This window comes from Opisthorchis viverrini (assembly GCF_000715545.1).
Source record: "Opisthorchis viverrini unplaced genomic scaffold opera_v5_85, whole genome shotgun sequence".
NCBI classification, from domain to species: domain Eukaryota; kingdom Metazoa; phylum Platyhelminthes; class Trematoda; order Opisthorchiida; family Opisthorchiidae; genus Opisthorchis; species Opisthorchis viverrini.
The window spans coordinates 777,601-794,088 of NW_008751740.1; the positions used below are offsets into that span (position 1 = coordinate 777,601).

At 42.5% G+C, this 16,488-nt stretch overlaps 1 protein-coding gene across 1 annotated transcript; it reads right to left on the bottom strand.

The window, feature by feature from the left end:
* Positions 1 to 6,749: 6,749 nt before the first annotated feature.
* On the bottom strand, positions 6,750 to 15,612 carry T265_13615 (hypothetical protein; the record flags this gene model as incomplete). Its single annotated transcript, XM_009169702.1, has 10 exons — positions 6,750 to 6,911; positions 11,662 to 11,829; positions 13,039 to 13,260; positions 13,463 to 13,559; positions 13,597 to 13,670; positions 13,733 to 13,793; positions 14,845 to 14,966; positions 15,037 to 15,117; positions 15,360 to 15,538; positions 15,570 to 15,612. Coding segments are annotated over 10 exons (1,209 nt in total), but the record flags the coding sequence as incomplete, so codon positions are not given.
* Positions 15,613 to 16,488: the final 876 nt, after the last annotated feature.

Sequence of the window (16,488 nt, forward strand, 5' to 3'; positions counted from 1 at the left end):
ACTACTCGCGTACCCCCCGTCAGTAGTATTACCGTTACAGTAGTAGTCCGTAGTATCAGAACTTCGAGCTAGAGTTACTGTGATCCTTACTTACTCCTGTCAGATGGAAACCGAATGACCTCTCTAAGGATTTTCTGTATTTTTTCGAGGTTATCAGTATTGTGTTCATCGTTTCAACAGTAAGGCTCATGAGATTTCGACAAGGCGGTTTGGGTAACGTTATTTAGAGACACTGTAATTCAGTAAGCTAAAACAGCCCGTCTGAGTCACTCCTAAGTGACGATGACTCGTAAACAAAATAACACCCGAAGCAGACAGAGATGCAGCTGTATGTAGAGACTATGGCATGGCTTTTTAATGAACGCAGGTGTTCACCACTTCCGTTCTGTCATCCTGATGAATATTCTACCAGTGTGTCTGGGCTTTTGGTCAGGTCAAAAAGACTGGTGCGTAAAAAACACTTTCTTGTGGCCTTTTTGTGGATTTTCTCACAATTTCATATGATATGCAAGGCTTTAGACACAATTGTTTGGGTTACTCTACCCATGCGATCGCTGCTTCAAGTATAGACCTATATACTTCTCCATGACTACTGAATTCATTTTGAGTAGTAGGCAAACCTCTCTTTGCCTAACTGCAAACAGAACGACATTTATCCAGTATGAAACTGTATCCTAAGGCTATAGATCCATTAACTGAGTTAAAATTTATTTGGTTTCGTAGATGCCTTTCTCCTAATATCTTAGTGTTTTCGATGAGCCAGTAAGAACAGCTAATACACCCTAAATCAAGATGTCGGTTACGCGGGGAGATTCAGCAATAAACCACAGAATTTTGCCTCAATAACATTATCAACTCATCAAATCTTTCTGGCCAAATTCAACCTACTATATTCGTCGTAGAGGTGTGGGTAATGTTTTGTTTACGTTTTAGTTTTTTTTTCCAAAGTTTAGAGAAGGGTAAATTACCTTGTCACTCTCATCAGCACGTCCAAGTGTATGTGGTGAAGTTAGAACGGACATGTGCGTGGGTGTAACGTATGTGAATACGGTTCATTATCTGGTTCATTCATGAAATCATGTCATCAGTTCTCTGTTCATCATCACAATGACTATAGTTTTTCATCGAATCGCAGTTAAAACGGTTAAAATCACAGAACAATGGATCAACTTTACGTGAATACGAAAAATAGCAGCCTAATAAAAAGTGCTGGATAAAAGTAAACGGAAAGCAAGATGCAGAAGTGGTCAGATACTGAGAAGAGGTCACCGAAATTAGGAAGTTGGAAGACGACCGTGCAAGTTCCGAATCTACTCTAGCTGAGTTTGTGCCAAACTACTCAAATTCATTGATAGTAGTAACATCCCTCGGAAAGTCATTCGTTATATCTAGTGAAAAGGAAAGCAGACAGAGTCTTGGGTTTTTACGAAACATGACAGGGAGGTTCATTGCGATTCCATGACTATGTATTCTGTCCAATACACCAAATACGGACGATGGAAAAAATGAGAAAGCGAAAATTTGAAAAAGCAGCAAATGGCGTACATGGATACTCTGGCCAATCATGGCTTATAAGTGCGGCCTATAAGTGAAGTCGTTCCATTCTGAAGAGTCGAGAAACAGTGCGAAGCACTTTGATTCCTATTGTGAAACGTAGTTGAAACGCCAAAGCGTTGGACTGACGGAAGATGAGCAAAAATTACGACTAACTTGGATGTAGGTAGGGTTTACAGCCAGTCACTCTTCAGAACGTACAGAATGACGATTTATAGCATGAAAGTTTCACACACCTTGTGAAATTGTTCGCCATGTAAGCTAATCTGCGGCCTGTTGATTGTTCCTACTGCAAACCTCAGATGCAATGTCACAACTTGCTTAGGGAACTGGAGCATTCCGGGGTGGTTTTCTGAATGCGCCGGAAAGTGCAAGAATATACCTTGTGGGGGGTGACGTGAAAACGCAAAATTGTGGAAATATGTGCAGCAAAATTTATTCTTTGGCACGGCTTTTTAGATGCATTCTATCTCATCAGAATATCATCATGTTATACTTCCCCAACTGGGGTTGGGTGGCTCTTTGGTAGTAACTCGAACATTTTTGTCTTATCAAAGTCATGTGACATAACCAGCTCGTTTCACCACTTATTGAGATCGAGACCTAAATTGGACTTAAATCAGTAGTATTCGGAACGTATGTCGTCCATTTTTAGGCATTCATTAAAAAAAGCTGCCCTTATTATTCACTGGAATGGTAATTTTGCAGGCATATAGTTACGACGGCCTAACGGGTGAGGAGACATAAATAACCAACTGTCAGCTGTTCTTATAAAGTCGTAAGTCGGACCATAATCCACTGGTGTGTACGAGTATCGTAATGTATTGATTGCATAGACGTCACACACTGCTCACAGGGTTCCAGAAAGCGTTTCGACAAACCAGGACCAGTCGTCCTCCTCTTGGAGCTCATCGGTTAAACAGAAGGTTCGGGAACTGCACCTACTGAGCTTCGAGAAGGGAAAAATCGGTCATAAGCTGTTGAATAGTTCTCAGTAAACTCATAACCGGCTTTCTACTTCTCCTCTAGTATGTGATTCAATGGAGCGATAGCAACAGTGGAAAGTAATTATTCTACTAAATGCCAGCATCCGGGTTGTTGAATCGTCAAGTAATTTTATCACGGTCATCCGGTTTGGCTTTAGAGCTGTCAGTTGAGTGCTGTTCATCAGAAGGCTATTTGGATAAACTTTGACGAGGAACCCAGTCTTTTCTTCTGACATGAGTCAGGACGACCGCAGGTGAGCTGTTTGTTGACAGTGGTGGTGTAGCGTAAACTACTAGCAGTTGAATGTTTTTTTTGTTGACTGCTGAATGAAAATTTGTAATTGTGCGGCAGGGAATTCGAGTCGTCGAACTACTGGGAGTATCTGCATCATGTTGACAGATAGACGGTCACACATCGTCGTGAAAACACTGTTTTTGAATACCAAAGGAAAGAGGAACGATGTGGCTTTAAAATTGCTCTGGTTAGTCATTCACCGCAAGAATTTTTTCCAGAATTTTTTTCTTTCGCCAAGGATTCAATATTGAATCCGACGGGATAAATTGGCCAGAAAGCCGTGCTGACAAGTCGCTAGAGCAAACTGGCCTCCCGCCGTAAACACAGACGACCCCGGGTGACTGTTGTAGTTGGCTCTCCTATTTCCCAGCGATAACATCCCAATATTAACCGCAAAATGATAAAAACCAAAATGACTGGATTTTGCCAAAAGAACCAACCACTGTTGTTGTTTTTATGGTTTAAAAATCTTTGAACAGGCTCCTTAGATAATCTTCCCGGGACGAAGTTTATTTGCGAAGAACTCTGCCATCGTTATCTCGGGACATGCTAGCTACATTTGCAGACAGTACTAAACTACACACCACAAGCACTACCATCTGACTGGTTCCGTATTTGTCAAACTAATGGGATAACTTTTCTTCAGGTGTGCATCTCTAAACTTTATATCATCATCATCATCATCATCATCATCATCATCATCATCATCATCATCATCATCATCATCATCATCATCATCAACATAATCATTGATTTAATTGATAACACTTTGAGCAGTCGTTCGCATTCTGTCAACAGATTCCTCACCCCCTCAGTTATGAGCAATCAAAGTTTTCACCACCACAAATTGTTTGTCGTTAACAGCTTGTGTTGGGCGGTAGTATCATGGTGAGTATGATGAACAAATCCGACTTTTCTCCTCAATCCTGGCCTATCCAATTTGACCCCAAAATCTGGTTTGCAAATCCGACTTTCCTCCCCGATCTTCGCCTATCCAATTTGACCCCAAAATCTGGTTACTAGGGGGATACGGATGCAACACCTGATCTGTTTCTCATCTGAACCGTACTGTGTAATAAGCAGGAAAACAGTTTGTTTATCAAAACCGTAAAATCACCACAGTCATTAGGAGCCACTTTTTGTTTGCAGATTTGATAAAATCAAATTTCTTAGCAGATACTGACACAAGGGCCAAGTCATCGATTTGACTCAAAGTCATTTAGGCATGTTTTAAATGTTTGATTAAAGAGACATTGGATTCTATCCAATTTCCACTTTTCCACAGGATAAATGAGCGCTTCCGATCCCGGTTTACTGTTTTTTTCAGCATCCAACATAAATCCAAAGTATGGCCGACCACCGAAGTTGAGACCAGATTCAAACTGTTTAGGGGGAAACATTGGTGTATGACCATAGGAAACTCAGGATTCGATCGCTATGTGGAATATATTTATTTTTCAGGATTTTCACAAGGTAGGTTCCTACAGATAAACGTGGATTGCATTCTCCACTCAGTTAGAGTATCACACAATTAATCTGTTTTCAGAACGTTTCTACAGATACAGAACCGGGGTACGGAGAGTGTGGAAACCTGTAAATAACGAGAGAATGTAGTACAAAGGCATGCGTCAAGTAACACCTTGTCTAGAGTTGCTTGCGACGGATGTCATCTTGGCTCTGACTTGCTGAACGTCATATGGTTTAGGGAAAGCACAGGAACGGGATGTTCTACAACGTGTAGGAGTAACTTGATAGGAGTAATCACGTGGAAAAAAGGCGTGCCACCCGTTGGAAGAACTACGCACGGCTGCACGAGAATCTTGTTGCACTGTGCAACCTGCGATTAATCGACTAGAATGTCCATGGGGTCCCTCAGTAAGTCAACAAAGTTTCTGTACCATAAATACTTTCCGAAATAAACCTGGAGATAGCCTGTTACTTTAGAAATTGTAGATGGAATGGACAAACCTGAAATTCTGGTTGTTACTACTTCGTTCGCATCAGGAAAAGATATTCGACTCAACATTTGCACTACTCGCAAGTAGTAAAGAATCCAGCTCGAAATTCGGTTTTTTATTACTTCGTTTGCATGTTTCTGATGCATAGCTGCCTTGGCCAAGTTGTCCCGTTTGAACACCAGGGAAAGATATTCGTCTCCGTATTTGCATTACTCGCAAGTAGTAAAGAATCAAACCAATTTTTGATGGTCGCGAAAGCAAGTAACAAATTCTTCTCATAAAAGCATATTTTCCTCGTACGATCTCACTAAGGCGTATGCAGGTAGATGAGGAAGTATGGACAGCTACCCGAAGATACGGTAAAGTTCCACTAAAACAAGCTGGAAATAATAATTACTGATACTTGACTATAGATAACCGGAATTCCTGTAAAGTGCGCACACTTGACGATAGATAACCACAATTCCTGTAAAATGCGCATTATGCCCTGGACCAAAAAACATACCATCATAATTTACCATTTGATGTACTCTGCACGATAGCAACGAAGACAACCTGACGCTACAAAATAGAAAACGCATTTTTATTGTTTAAATAACTCAAAATTCTTCCGGGTATTCTCTTGTCAGGTTCAAACCAAATAAGGTCATGCGCTTTATTTATATCCTCTCAGTACAGAACAGCTACAAATTTGTCCCATGAAATAAGTGCACTTCTAAAGAAATACACTTATTTTCAAACTAATTCGGTTTTGCGAGAGATTCACCCGGAACCCAGCTAAATCTGTCGTTTCTTATGTTCCCATGCAACTGAATGTGCTGCACCAGGCCGCCTCATGCTACGATATACGAGATATCGCGATACAAGCATAGACGTAATGCACTACTCATAAGGTTACTGGTAAGCTGTCGAAGAATTTTCAGCAATCTTCTGAGTAGTGTGTTACGTGTATAAGACCGTCATACGCTTCAACCGTACCGTACCCGTGACACATTTCATGGTCGCATGATGTCATGCTTCTAAGTGACTTGGCCATCACGTTCGTAGTCAGATAAGCATATTTGTACATCGCCTTCCGTACATTCGATATTAAAATATTAGACTAAACTATTTCTGTCTGGCATTCTACACTACGCTGGCTTACTGAACAGTATAACGCATGTTTACAAAAGCCTACTGGTTCATTTTATTGGTTGAAGGGATCGAAGCGAAATGCTGTATTCGACGGAAACGCATGCTGAACATCTGCTACACTCTCACCTGTTCAGTGGATGCAAAACAACACTTTGTTCAGTACGATCAAATACAAGCAAATCTGGATGATATTTACGCTTAACTCATCACCAAACGTCTATTTATGGAACATTTCGGTGTGAATAGCTAGCTTACACATTTTGGAGTGTATCGATAGATCACTGAATCCCAATTTTTACCGAATGTTCGTGGTCAGAGCATTCGATCCGGTCCGGATTAGCGCTGGAAATGGTTGCGTCACAAACATATATGTTGGGAAGAATTCAGGGGCGTGTAGCACCGCAAAGCGTTTGTAAAATACGCAACAATCGAGGTGCACCAAATTTTACTGCTCTTTTTGGAAAGGCAATCATGCCAAGTCATAATGCTTTCGACAGGCCCGTTGGACCAAGCAGGCTACCAAGAGAAGTGATCTTTTCAATTTTTCCCCTTTTAAATTAATTTTATCCTAGAATTTTCCAACGGTCACAAAAACAGCACAATCACCAACCCACCGCCGCGCACCACTGCGCTCCCCACTAATGGATTGATGATGTCAACTCGATTGGTGATGGAACGTTTGCAATCAAATTGCCCAGCTCAGCGAACAAGCCAACGACCGACCACAAACAACCTTAATGTTAGCGAATATACACTCATTTGCAAACTAATTTGTTTTTTTTAGAACAGAAGGTTGACGGAAACCCGTGGACTGCGCCTACCTGATGAGCCCCAAAAAGGGGGTCGTGGGGTCGTGGGTTGTCGACGGATTTTCAGCAGCCTTATGAGTAGTACATTACAATACAAATATATACATGTATCGCGATATTTCAAATATCGTAGCGGCTGAAACATGAGGCGGCCTGGTGCAGCACATTCAGTTGCCTGAGAACATCATAAACGAGAGATTCAGCTGGGTTTCAGGTGAGTCTCTCGAAAAAACCAAATTAGTTTGCAGATGAGTGTATATTCGCTAAGCTTTAATGTTCTTTTGTGAGGACAGCTAACCGCACTTTACATGCTGGTAGTATTCAAATAGTGTGGTATGAATTTGCAACTTCGTGTCAGGAATCCACAGTATTCCGTTCCTTTTCAGTTGGTTTTGGCATCCTTGATAGTTTACAGTGGATATGTAATTCCGATGAGTTGTTCCTCGTGATTTTTGAAGAGGCTTGTGACAAAGATTTCTTTTCTTCTGTTTTGGTTGCCATCCAGCCGGTCGTATGAAGTCTTTTGATCTGAACATTGATTTCGACCTCCTTCATGCTTTTATGGTATAGCATGTGTATCTTGTGAGCTCACTATACAGTGAACAGCCACGAGGAAGCTGGGCAGCTGAAGAACAGATTCCATGGAGACAAGTGCGAGTTGATCACACCGGCGATCAACTGTTCGTGGCCGAACGGTGAACTGTTCAAATCACAAGACGAAGGTCTAGGGTTCAGTTTTGCGGGGGACTCTCCTGGAACCCAGCTGACTCTCTCTTTTACGATGTTTTCAACTAACTAGATGTGCTGCACCAGGTCGCCCATGTTTTATTTGGCACGGTATGCAAGATACATGTATATACGTACGAAATGTAGTTTGGTGCGGAGGGCTGATGATTTCCGGTAAGGATGGAACGACTGCTTGGGTTTACTGCATAAATTGACTTTACTTACAGCACGAAATCTACGTTGAAACCCCCAACTCTCTTCACAACAAACCGTCAGTATGTACTGAACAAGCCAGAATACAACAAAGCTGGCCCGCACGACCTGGACATTCTTCCGTCTTCCCACTTATTCTGTGTCGTGTAAATCTGAAAACCAATAAAAGGACTTTGAAAGGGCTCAGCCCTCGAAATGTGTCTACCACCTATTTCGAGCTGATAGGCTGTGATATGACGACACAGAATTCAATGCACTCATTCCACGTGGTAAAAAGTCTCGCTCAGTGACGAATCTCATATTAGTCGAGCTGAAAATCACTCCACAACCAGTTGCAGACACATATTGTTTAAATTTAACAAACCATTTGTCGCTGAGTTTTGATTTTTAGACACGTCTTATTCATGGTCAATAAAACGAAGAACTAAAGACAAAACAAACTCCGTTTGGCGAGCTTTTTGTCAGACTTTCTGTCCCGAGTGTGACTGATTGTAAAATTTGGTTTTTGACGTTGGTCGCTTTTCAAATGGCGCACTTTTATGCAGTACAACCCAACTTATCACAGATTTTGAACCACGTGACTGTCAGACTGAATATTGTAGCATCGTGGAAATCAATGACATGGGATGACAGCACAGTTTGAAAGTTCGTCGGTTGGGTGACTTCAGGAAACTGATAAGCTGTAAGTCTAGGAGAATGACGTGAATAAGTTCTACACGGTAGTTCAGTCGTCATCAATAACAAAACTCGTGGCTGTCGTCAAAATAAACATGTCAGCATTAGGTAGGGGGATTTAAAAAAAATAAATAGTTATGTAATCAAGTTAATGCGAAATAAGTTAACTGACGTAACGACTAGTTGAGAGTCGGGCTTATAAATATTCCGACATTTGAAGAATACGGACATGTATCTCAGATTGTCAGAACGGTGCACAGAACAAATTAACCGACTCTATGTTGACGAGATTGTATGCCTCCCTGTTTAGGACACTATTTTCACTGGCAAGATGCCTTCATTTGAAACAGATTACATTTACCTGAATAAAGTAGCGTTGGATTTTTCCCAGTTTTTACATAGTGTGTGCCGCCTCAGGCTGCAGAGCCTCAGTTATTTAGTTTTTGTTGTTGTTGTTGTTGTCGGGTCATCTGTACCTCGAGGCTGAGCGAATTATATTGGAGTATATACTACCTTTCAGAGGAAACACAATCACCGCGCTTACTTCAAAAGGGTGAAATGCGGTGGTTCAGTTTCATCACCCTGGTTTCTTTCTATTGGTTAGGTAATGAGCTCGCTCTGCCTTGACACAAACGCTGTACCTCAAGGCTGAGCGAATTATATTGGAGTATATACTACCTTTCAGAGGAAACACAATCACCGCGCTTACTTCAAAAGGGTGAAATGCGGTGGTTCAGTTTCATCACCCTGGTTTCTTTCTATTGGTTAGGTAATGAGCTCGCTCTGCCTTGACACAAACGGTGAGCTGCATGCTACAGTCATCTCGGAGGCTGAACTGAAAGTTTTGGGCTGAACCGTGTTTATCTTTCTAACGACGGGTTAATACGCTACGAAGTTATCCATTTATTTCCTGGTGTAGGCTAGCGATCAATCAACCAATCAGTCCACCGATCGATTGAATGATCGATCAGTAAATCAGCTGTCAGGTATTCAGTCAGCAACCAAATCAAAACGAGACTGTCTTTCCTTTAGCACAGTGACTTGTATTGGTGAACAATCGGAAACAAGAAACTGATATTTGTCAAACCAGATGTCCAATCAGCATTCCTTGGAAGCATTTTTATGTCGCTTTGCGCCACTAGCTCAAATCTTTCACGTTTCATATTTCAGTAGTATTGGTATTGCTTGCCGCATTTGGTGAATCTAAAATGACTAATGTCATGCGAGCGTTCTTTATTTTCCACTGGTACGTGACCCAGTTTATACCTTTCCTTACCAATCATAGTAAGCAATCAAGTAAGACAGCTTGAGGCTTTCTAACCTGTTCCGCGAATTTGCCTGCCCCTAACACCACGCAATTACATACAAACACAACCACCACGCGTCGCACGCCAATAGTAACCTCCCTCGTCATTCTATTTGCGACGTGTAACCACGTGTCTACTGGTGATCGTCCTACACTAGAAATCGCGCATTTAATTGGCCTTAGTCCATAATTTTTCAGCTGAAAAGACGTGATGAAATTTTTGTCTATTTACAGTTTCTCTAAAACCGCGTGCCTGCGTCATCTTCCATGCCTACGTCTCGCGTAGGCAGTGCACCTGTTACTGACTCAAGAAGGCCACGTGACTGGATTTGAACGAATAGTTCAAACGAGAAAATAGATAGACTGTGCTGTCCAAATGAGACCAAAAACTACCTATTCGTTTTCTGATTTAGTCAGCCTATTTGAACAAGTCTTTGAAAAAAAACAGAGGATCTTTTTGGGGCAAAGAGACGGAACTATGAAAATAGTCACAAACACACACAGGACAAGCGAGTAAAAATTTCGTATATTTTTGGTGGCTTGGGACCAAAGACAGAATACACGTGGAAGTGAGCGGTGCGATCGACCAGAAAGGAAGGTCATCTGATGCGTTCAGTCATTCACACACTAATTTGTTTGCAACGAAAAACTCGAATGAATCCCATTGAATTATCCGCTTGTGATGTACTTCTTCAGCCGTTTCATGTTTCGCTTGATACGACATTCAAGACATCTGCACAGAACATACTACCCATGAGGTTGCTATAAAATGTTGGAGAGCCCAACACCGCTGTTGCTCTTCTTGAGGTTCACCAGGTGACACAGCCCCCGAGCTCCTTTTAACCGTACAGTCTATTTTAACCCAAAATATATGAGCTACACAAAATGTCTTCATTTATACACTAACTTGGTTTTAATGTAAGACTCAACTCAACCTAGATGAAGCTCTCATTCACGATGGTTCACGCGGGATGTAAGGGTAACAGAAACTCGAGAATTGCGCCTATCTAAGCGGCCTAGGAGTTGAGAAACCGGTCGCGGGTTTTGAGTAGTTTTGTGAGTAGCGTGTTTCCTGAGCCGTTGAAATACTTATGACTTGATTGCGGTTTCCCTAAAGACTGATCTAACCAGAATATTGATTTCTTTCGTAAGCTGAATATTTTTCAACCGAACTTTTTGAGATTTGGTCGATCAAATTAACAGGTGTTTTGCCCATGCATCGTCGTTCAGTAATCTATAAATATTGAATGCTCACGTCCGGTGTTCAGTTTGTCGTTAGGATCTATGTTTCTGTGTCAGCAGTTTAGTGAACTTTAATGGATAATTCTGCTGCTTCAGACAGTTTTTTCAAGAGGCACTGTCAAACTGTCTGCTCAACGAATATGCCCTTAAGATATCGGCAGATATTGGTCTGGTTACCCGCTGGGCTAAATATATTGATCGAAGTTAGGGAGCCTTGAATCGCTGAAGACTTCGCCACCCCATCATGAAGGATACTCTGCAACTACTGTCCGAAACGATTCCCCCACTACTTTGCTAATTGCACGCTGGATAAAAATTCAGAACCTAAATACAACCCATCACATGAAATGGGAGGTTTGATAATACCGGACATAAAAAGCTATTCTGGCTCGAAACAGGAACCAGGCTTTTAGCGCCAGGCAGCAGTGGTCCGCTGAGCTAAACACACCCCATATTAGTATATGTTATTTCAAGAAGGCGGTCAGACCGGATACAGTGTCAGTCTCATGGTGAGTCTTAGACAAGAAACGTTCAGTGGACTGCACTAGAGGCTTCACCGCATGACTTTTTGTAGTAACGGTATTTTTCTCAGCTTAGTTCTCGGTCTGAACCTCCCAAGCTAGCGTTCACGTCAAAACAACCACCAGGGGTGAACAAGGTATATTAACGCCCAAAACGAGGTAAGGAACACTTATACAGCGCTTCATATATACAGCGTAGACTGCAATAACTTTCTGTAAATTCTGGCGCGTCCTGGATGTACCGGCATTCGGCTAATACTGGGTAATGATTGGCTGTTGGGTCCAGACTTTCGACCAATCAGATTTCGTCTTGACACCGGACCGGCAAGCGTCCCGAATTCCCGACCAATCTTGCGTGGGGTGAACTTCTCGGCCGTAGCAACACCTGAGTGCGAGCTAGAAAGTTCCGCCTAACATCTTTGAAACTGAAGTTACATTATCAGCCTGAACGCAAATACACGGCGTTGAAACTGACTTTCTAGCTTACCACCGTAAGCTTATTGGTCAACGTTTCTCTGAGACGCTGTCACAGCCTTGTGTAGTAATACCATCTGTATCTCTCTAACAATTTTGTGAAGATATTGGGGTTTTATAATGAGGCAACCATTCGAATTTTTCACCAAGGTAGGGTTTTCAAATGTAGACTTTTCGTTATTTACAATGCGGAGTACGTTAACTCTGTCAAGAGCATTGTAGTCAGTTGTTTGAGTAGCCTGAGATGGGCAGGTGGTGGCTGGAAAGTTGCAAGTATGGAGAGCACTGATTCTTTCCACTCTTACTGTCGAGGTGCTATTTCATCCTTGTTCGGAATAATCAGCATTACTCGCCCAGCGATAAGATGGCGAGGTTACGAGTATCGTTGCTGGAAAGTTATTGGAAGTTTGAATCTCCCTGAAGATTCGAACTCACCCTTTCGGCTAGTAGACCTGACAGCGATTAATTTATCAGTTCCCCCATACTACCAACCAGCTATAAGTAGCTCCAGAGGAGGTGTAATCCTGACAATAAGTAAACCTTTTATGTAAAATGTCAAGGAGTCAATTAACACAAGACTACATTATGCAAATTCCGTAACAGAAAGATGAATGATGCTTTCCCCAGTCCAACTGTGTGTGTCTTACCCTGCTGATCAGTCGCTTGTCCCAACGGATTGGTCTTCAGCTACTAACCACCTCAGAGTCTTGTGAGATGCACACTGAAGATGATCTCCAATAGGAATGAAACAGCGGTACAACATTTCTCGGCGTTTTGGCATAAACTTCACTCACGAGATACGGTCTGGACTGATCAATAAGTGTTGAGGCCGCGGGTACAACTTATGCTGCATAATATTTTTATCGGCTTACCGCAAGTATCTTGGAAAGATTTTTTTCACAATGCGGCTGATGCGATATGGAAAATACGAAGCTAACAGCTAGTATTAGCACTTTTCCTATTCTGTAGCATGCTTTCCCTAGAAACTTGGCATCACCTTCTCCGACGCCGTGAGTTGCGGAAGGCTTCAGGTAATAAACTCACCTACGTTTTCTCTGCCCCCTCACAACAAAGAAGGGCGAAACAGGTCATGGGCTGTCGACGAATTTTCAGCAACCTTATGAGTAATACGTTACAAAATATACATATATCGCGATATCTCGAATATCGTAGTAAATGAAACATGAGATGTCCTGCCGCAGCACATTCAGTTGCCTGGAAACATCACAAATGAGAGATTCAACCAAGTTCAGGGTGAGTCTCTCGAAAAACCAAATTAGTTTGCCAATGAGTGTATTTCGATAATTTCGTGCAATTTGGTTTCCAGAAGAGCATAAGGTTGACGGAAACTCGGGGACTGCGTCTACCTGACGAGTCCCGAGAAGGGCGAAACCGGTCGTGGACTGTCAACGAATTTTTAGCAACATTACAAAAAGTACGTTTACATTTCATTCACCCAGAAATCTGAGAAAAAATTAGCTGCAGTAAAAGAGCATGCGAATATTCATCGAGACCACCGAAGGGATCCATTGCTGTCCCTGAATGGCTTTCTGTTAGGTAGGATTACACACAGATCCCGGTATACGCTGCAACGGCCGATAAGCCTAGCCCGCACGAGATTGGCCAAGAAATCGTGACGCTTGCCGGTCCGGCATCAAGACGAGATCTGATTGGTCGAAAATCTGAACTTAACAGCTAATCACGACCCATTATTGGCGAAATGCCGGTTGTCAATGGCGCATCCAGAACGCGTCAGAAATTCCAGAGTTATAACCGCCTACGCTATATATACGAAGCGCTGTGCAACCGTTCCTGACTTCGTTTTGGGCGTTAATATACCTTGTGCACCTTTAATGGTTGTTTTGACGTGAACGCTAGCTTGGGAGGTTCAGACCGAGAACTAAGCTGAGGAAAATACCGTTAATACAATTTCGATACGAACCGAGGCTTCAACCAGGTCAGACCTAAAGCCGTTTTATGCAATCAATACTTTTTGATGCTTTCTGTTTTCGAAATGAGGAATACAGTGATAAGTAAGACCAAGGAGGTTTACTAGTAACTGCGCAGACGAGTTTCCCAGTCACCCTTTGAGGTACTGACTACATCAACAGTCAAATAGTCCGTCTATTTGCCATCGATCGGCGATACAATCCCCAACCAATATTCAGTACATCCAAACCTGTCTCCACATGTTTACATCTGACTTCAAATCCCGGTCAGCAGTCAGCTGATGTATCGCTCCAGCAAGAAGCAATCAACGGCTGTTCTGAAAACTCATAAAACACATTCTCCCTCCACCAGATGATGCAAACAACAAGTGTTGAGAGAAATCCATCGTGTTTGAAGACATTGTTTTTTCTATTGTTTGAAATTTTTTATCACAAAAATAGAAGCGGCTACAGCTGGATTTATTTTGCTTGATGGAATCTTTCAGTCTCAGAATAGCACCAGAAAAAAACTGAGCCACCCACTTGTAGTACTGGTCAATTTTGGAACGATTCGGGAAAAGGGAGACTTTAAAAATCAAACGAAAAGTATTTAGCGTCAGCTGACTATCGATAGATTCAACTGAACACTGTCTTGATTGGTTTTTCGATCTAAAAAGAGGCCAGAAGGTGTAATCGATGGTAGACTGTCGATTGGTGTATGCTGCTTGTATTCTTAGACGCAGAAAATCCTAGCTACTCTATAGGTTGCGCACGTGTTTTGTGCACTGTGGAGAGGGCAACTGTAGTGAACAGAAGCAGACAAATGGACAGTCAGCTGACTGAAGGCCTCGGAAATAATATTCTATATGTGTTTTCGTTTTTGAAGAAATAGCTGAGACGGCGATCTTTCGGTCTTTTACTCGGCTTTAATGTCACTATAATGTTGTCTGCGTTTCAGCACCATTCGGATACCTGCACTGTGATCTGCCTGAATATTGATCAGACAATACTGGTTAACATCACCCAAGGATGGTCGAAAGCGTGCCTGTTGCTTTCCGGTCAATGGCGATTTTCAAATTCCTACCAGTCTTGTGCTCATGACAAAATGTAACGTAACTGGGGAGAGCAGACATCTCCGGCGAACCCTGATGGATGCGGAAAAAACTATTAGACAGCTTAGCGAATATACTAATTTGGTTTTTCTGAGAGACTCACCTGGAACCCAGCTGAATCTCTCGTTTGTGATGTTCTCAGGCAACTGAATGTGCTGCACCAGGCCGCCTCATGTTTCAGTCGCTACGATACTCGAGATATCGCGATACATGTATATATTTGTAATCTACTACTCATAAGGTTGCTGAAAACCCCTCGAAAACCCACGACTGGTTTCGCCCCTTTTCGAAGCTCATCAGGTAGGCGCAGTCCCCGGGTTTTCGTCAAACTTATGTTCTACTTGAAACCAAATTGCACGAAATCAGCGAATATACACTCATTTGCAAACTAATTAGGTTTTGGGTTCAAGTAAAACATAAGGAAACCCGGGGACTGTGCCTACCTGATGAGTCCCAAAAATGGAGAAACCGGTCGTGGGCTGTCGACGAGTTTTCAGCGACCTTATGCGTAGTTTCCTTCATGAAAATATACTGCGATATCTCGAATATCGTGCCAAATGAATCATCGCAACGGCAATCTTCGCAAGCACCGAGAGTATCCGTCGCTGTCCAGGGTATGTAGAACAACAGACCGACCCACAAAAACGGAGGCCCCGTTGACGTCAGGACATATCGTCATAGTTAGTTGCTTACTGATGCTCAAGCACTTTACGTAGTTTAAACATGTACCGTAATAACGTCACTGAAAGGATCTTCTCAAATTTCGCTGGACTAAAACGGTCGTTCACCACACTTTGTATGCAAAATGCTGGTGGCTACCATTTATAGAAATATCCGCTGATCGTAGTTCGAAGTTGGCAAACTTAATTGGGAGTATCCTGGAGCAGCTTAAAACTTTCTGCCGATGAGTGCGTACTTTGTTGGTTTTTTTATGGTACCTGCAAGTTTTTACTGAGGCATACCAAGGTTTAATTGATGGTCTGCATTGGAATTGTGACCGAGTGGGACGTTTGACTGGTGTTGCCTGCGAACGCAGGAAGTTTCACTTCTGTCTGTGCTATAGGAACAGTCGGCAGCGTGCCATCGAGTCCTGCCTGTGTGTGAAGTTGGAAAAAACACCAATACATCGTTCGTTTGGCGAGCTTAAATCGGCTTCTGCTAGCCGATGCGCTGTTATCGATAACTTGTCACACCAGCTCATCGACCTGCTTAGGTGATCCTTGAACCAATCGGATGCGTCCAGCAATCCAAATCACGTGACTAAGCCAAATCGATGTGTTGTCGTACCCGGAATAGAAAAGACTTGAGTTCATTGCTTATGTCAATCGGATGCACCCACAAAACTGAGAAGAGAACAAGATCGACGGTTCTCTACGCAACAGTAGTTGTACCAAACACTCATATTCGCGCGAAATTGCAACGAGCCTATTGGACGACCCGAGAGCTGAGCGAGATGCTCGGGCGACCAGTATAAAGACAAGACACTGTGGCCTATGTCAGAATAATTTCCCCGATATTAACTGTCTCTAGTTCACATCACTTCCCCCTCTTGTCA